The sequence below is a fragment of the Sceloporus occidentalis genome, unplaced genomic scaffold (genome assembly GCF_023333645.1).
Source record: "Sceloporus occidentalis isolate IW3139 unplaced genomic scaffold, rSceOcc1.0.p SCAF_56, whole genome shotgun sequence".
NCBI classification, from domain to species: domain Eukaryota; kingdom Metazoa; phylum Chordata; class Lepidosauria; order Squamata; family Phrynosomatidae; genus Sceloporus; species Sceloporus occidentalis.
In genome coordinates, this window is record NW_028317036.1 from 1025871 (window position 1) to 1031153 (window position 5283).

At 36.2% G+C, this 5283-nt stretch overlaps 1 protein-coding gene across 2 annotated transcripts; it reads right to left on the reverse strand.

Moving 5' to 3' along the window:
* Positions 1–527: 527 nt before the first annotated feature.
* LOC149287797 (transthyretin-like) lies at positions 528–3243 on the reverse strand. Of its 2 annotated transcripts, none has more exons than XM_089492464.1 (4): positions 3178–3243; positions 2317–2462; positions 1450–1585; positions 528–635 (listed from the first exon to the last, which is right to left on the reverse strand). In XM_089492464.1, exons 1-4 carry the CDS (start codon positions 3241–3243, stop codon positions 528–530), a joined length of 456 nt encoding a protein of 151 aa, XP_089348590.1. The 2 variants fall into 2 exon arrangements, with proteins under 2 accessions (XP_089348590.1, XP_089348591.1); XM_089492465.1 differs by having other exon boundaries at positions 2317–2451; positions 3173–3243.
* Positions 3244–5283: the final 2040 nt, after the last annotated feature.

The following is a 5283-nucleotide window of genomic DNA, read 5'->3' on the forward strand; positions in this document are numbered from 1 at the left end:
TGTTGCTCTTCTGTGAACCCCTTGGATCTTCTGCTCCTAACTCTTCTTTTTCCTGCGCCAAATGGCTGATTGTCCCAGATTTTTTAACTTTGCTTGATCCTGAGCTACCGATTTGATTGTATGTACCTTCATTGGATTTACCCCTGTGCCATGACCTGCTACCAGGAAGCTTTGCCCTCTACTGACCTTTCTTCTAGATGTTCATTGTGGGCTGCTTTTCTCCCAGTCATAGGATCCAGTGACATATAAAGTCCATTTAAGATTGGTAGCTTTGCATTTTAACTGGGATCAATTAAGTCACCCGACATTTACTTCTAATAACATAGAACTCATAATAGCAAACAAACAGGTTGCTCAAATGTTTTAGTACAGAATTAGATATTTATTTAACTATGGTTAACATAACCTAGAATACAGACAACAAGGGGTTTTGCTATGTTAGAAAAATACATTTAGTGAACACAACATTTTTTGTACCATGTATACATTACTTATACACAGGCGGCACAGATTTGTACTGCATGCTTTTAATCGTGTGGTTCACTGACAACGGCAGTGTTTGTAAAAGAGTACGGAGTGAGGAGAGTAGCAACTGTGTAATGACGGTGTCCGGCATCATTAGCGGTAAACACTACCTATAATGACAAAAAAGATGCACCAATGTTTTAGAATATTCATTAGCGACTGTTTATAAAGCATCAAAGCATCTGCAGAGCTGTACAATAATTGATACTCCAACTAATTGATATTTCATCTCACCTGCTACACTATGGGAAGGCCAACCCTAGAATTTCTGCAAAATAAGCCAACTTGGCTCTTTGAAATATCGTAAATCAGTCTAATCAAATTTTTCATATTACATCAACTCACCTGCACCTCATATTTATATGAACATCTTTGGCACACACTTAGCTGTACAAAGTGTTGGAAAAATAGTAAAACTTTGAGATGATTACATCACTGGGTAACACAATATTTGCTGAGGCATGGATGAATCCTGCAAACTTGCCCTACAGGTTTTCTGTTAATAAAGGGAGTTATCAATCCGTATAGTGATTTAGTGAGCATTTTTTATTGCACAGTCGGATCTTCCAAGGTCCCATGAGTAACCCTTAGTGAACTTTGGTAAGACTTGATTTAAGAAGTCAATCTATATTTTTTATTGTAACTCCCCTCTTCCGAAAGTGTAGAAACATTGGACAAGATGTTTACTGGAATTTTGTTGGCAATCGTATTGGAAACTGAGACGTTTCACAACCATCATCATTATGTGCAAAACATTATTAAATTCTTGAAGATGAAGCCCGTGTGTATGTCTCGCCATAAATACACAATTATTTGTAAATAGATATTACTGAGGCACTAGATGCCTTAGAGTTTTTATGAAATATAAGAGTTTTAGATAATTGCTGCATGTACTAAATTATATGAGAATATTTGGACACTTACATCAACATATTCATGAAAGGGAGAAAGGCCTGACTTCTTCCAATAGGACTTAGTTTCAAATTGCACCTTGTAAACTCCTTCAACAAACTGCTCATCATTGGTAAGATCATGGATTTCTCCTTGTTGAGATGTTATTCTAAGGGATTAAAAAAAAGTTTTATTGGCATTTCTATAATTATTTTGAAGTACACATGCATGTTTATGAAGCAATTTAGAAGTTGTTTAGTTGTTTAAAAATGTAATTATTAATTACGTGCCAAAAGAAAGTAAATCTTATGTCTTTCTATTTACTGTGGAATGAAGGGAGGCAGGGATGTAATGATAGAGGCTTCTGCACTCCATGTGCCACACCTGAAAGAAATAGAATGCCCTATCTTATATGTTGATGTCTCCTGGTATTTACCTTGCAACAATGGTGAATTTTCCATGGCACCTAGTGGTGTAGGTGTGGAGTTCTGCACTCTACATCAGCACGATGGAGCAAATGATGAAGAGATTTGCTTCCTTTTGGGTGTGATATGTGCAGATAGGTCTACGCCAAGAGTTGCCACTTATTCACACAGCCATTTTCTAAGTTTTGAGAGGTTATACGGGGGGGGGGGCGGTTGAAGTATGGTGATGGGCAGGGTTTTTACTAGTGACAGCTAAAATCTTTGATTTAGTAGAGAGATCATCTATCACACCTCAATAAACGTTGTCTCTTCACACAAGTTTCACATTCATTTCTCAGGTTTTACAATTTTGTTTTTTCGTCATGAAATTTACTTTGGGACACCTTATGTACTTACTTATTAGTGGCTCTACAACATCAAACTTTTGCAGAATTATACAACTACTATGAAATAAAGGTATACCTATCTTTCTTACCCAGAAGAAAACAAATCCCAGCTTCCACCTTCATTCTGTTTAAAAACTTTTACTTCTATGTTGGCAGCTGCTGTTCCTCTGACTGCATCCAGAACTTTCACCATCAAAGGACACTTGGAGTCTGCAGCGCCATGAGTATCATGTGGCTTTAGAAGGCAAAGAGAAAATGTGTACAGTACAGTGTTGGGTAGTTCAACTACATAGGTAAAGTGTCTATATGAAGTGCTTTGAGCTGATGACTCTAATTTTAAGGTAACAATACAGTACGTGGCCAATGGTGCTTGTTACACCAAGAATTGCCCCATTACCGACAATACTTATTAGTCATACTCTATATATACTGGCAAGATCACACCACTTTGTAATCAAATATTGTGGACTGCTCGTGATCTGCTTATCGAATATTTGTATTATTTACTGTAACAGATATTGCATTTCCCTAAGGTTTTCTTCAGATCTGTTCGAAATGAAAAGTTATTTTTTAAAATAAATAATCCATGTATATAATGGGTCATGGGGTTAAATTGCCTGCTATGTCTATGAAAAGTCACATTTTCCTAATGTAAAAGAAATGATCTACACATAAGTACCATTTGTAGATTTAATAAATCAGCAGATTACAATACAAACATCATTAAACGTTGAAATAGAGTAAAGTTCCATAAAAGTGAAAAATACATAAGTATGCAATTACATGGAGTCAACAAACTATGCATTGGTAAAAATAGCATATATTCCACACACCTTTTGGATCAAACACTACATTTTATATTTAATTTTAATTTATTAATTGAATTTTAAAAACACTTTTTAGCAAAACACCTATTTTAGTTTCAGATTTTTTCCCCCAAATATACTTACCAATGGAGCAGCATCGGAAAGAATAAACATCACAGCTAATAAAACAAAGCGTTTCATGTAAGCCATCTTCTTATTTAGTTATTCGGTTTTGGGAAGCCTTTGACTGCCGGTCAATAAACAGATTTATAATGAATTCCCAAAATAACCAGCCTCTTTATATAGGAAAACCTGCTGACTTGGATTATTTACTTAGTAAACAACAGGAAAATAAGTAACTCGTGCATGGCCCCTGACTAGAAGGATTATCGAGCTACATGAAGAAAAAAATACTTTAAGTGAGTTGTATTAAATGTAGTTTCCATTTTCATTGAGCAGTATGGTGAGATGTAGAACTAAATTAACTTTTTATTTAATTGCTTTATCTTTTTGCATAATAGGAAGCTTGATTTATCAACAAAGCTCATGTAAAATATAACTTCCAGGTTTTTTGGGGTTTTTTTTAATAAAAGGATGATAATCCTTAGTGGAAAGACAGGTATCTTGTTGGTCTCAATTGTGATTTTCATATCTGAGGAAACTGCTACAGGGTTTCTACAAAAACCCAGACCGAAGACATTGAGATGTGTGAGCTTAGTATGTCTCTGTAAGGCATCAGAGTCAATCCTTTCTCCTGTAGTGTTCACATTGTTGGTTGAAAAATATATCAGAAGAAAATATAAATGAATATGACTAAGAACAGCGGCCTTTTAATATAAAGATATGGAAATAAATTACTACCTAGGTCTTCTAGTTGCAGATCTGAAGTATTTAGAGAGAAAGTCGAGAAAGGCTTTGTAGGTGTCTCCAATTCTGCCATATCAGAGGGAGCCACTCTAGGCTAAGTGTAGTTCATTATAAAGTGAGATTTATCAGATATAATATTTTTAAATCTGGTCATATCATGAAAGCTAAAATGTGTGTTATTGTTACAAACAGTCCTATACTAGTTGATGATTGACACATATCAAGTCTTATGTTGATGTCTTAAGAAAAGGTTCATATCTTTGCCCTCAAAGTCGCACGTTGTTAAAAAATCTCAAAAGCTGGAATATTCTTGCAACAGTTCACATCTAAATCTCAAAGTAAACATAACATATGCTTAATTGCAAAACTGAATATGTGCCTTACAAAAATCATTTGTTTGGCTGAGGTGTTATCAAGAACTGTTGTCAGGAGAAAAACTGTCCAATTCCAAAAGTCTTACATAACATTTTCAAGCCCAGTATAACTTCTTTTCCAGGTTTTTAAAAGCCTACCAGTTCCTTACCACAGCCCATACTTCCCCAGGTCCCACTAAAAGGGGAAAAAATTCCCCTCAAGCCTCACCCATGTTTTTTTTTAATTAAAATAATAAACATTTCTAGCTCTCTATCTCTCTCTGTCTAGCTATGTATCTAGTAGACTTGTGCTCATTACAACATTTGTAATGAAATTTGCATATTTCCTTAATTTGTACAAATTCGTCCAACCCCCCCCACACACAAAACACCCACAAAATGAATGTAAACAAAGCAAAAGGATCAAAATTTTCATTCAAATTGAATGGGCTCATTTACTCCCATGCTCTCATTTGTGTCCTCTCACACTCTCATTCACTCTCTCTCACCCAAACTTCTCTGCTCCCGCTTCCATGACTCACAGCTCTGTTACTTTTCTACCATTTTCTTCATCTTCGGTGTCTTCCCTCTTCCGCCTTTTGTCTTTTTTCTTCATCCGCAGTGAACTTTTGCAAAAATGTTGGAGTTTCCAGTGACATCCTCCCACCCAATTGGAGGATCAGTAGAGCAGGTGTGCCCGGAAGCTCCACCATTTTGCCCGAATATAACCCTGTGAATTTTCACAAGAATAGCGGAGCATCTGGTGATATCTTCTCTCCCAATTGGAGGATCGTGGAGAGGATGTGCCCAGAAGCTCTGCAATTTTGCAAGAATATAACTCGTGATTTTCTGCAAAAATGACAGAGCTACAGGTGACATCCTCTGGTTGGAGGATGTAACCAGAAGCATTGCCATTTTTGAAAAAGTTCACTGTGAGTTCATGTCCACGGAGATGCACACGAAGAAAGAAGACGGAAGCCAAAAGAGAGAAGAACAAAAAATTGAAGAGAATGCTAGAGAAGAAGTGGTT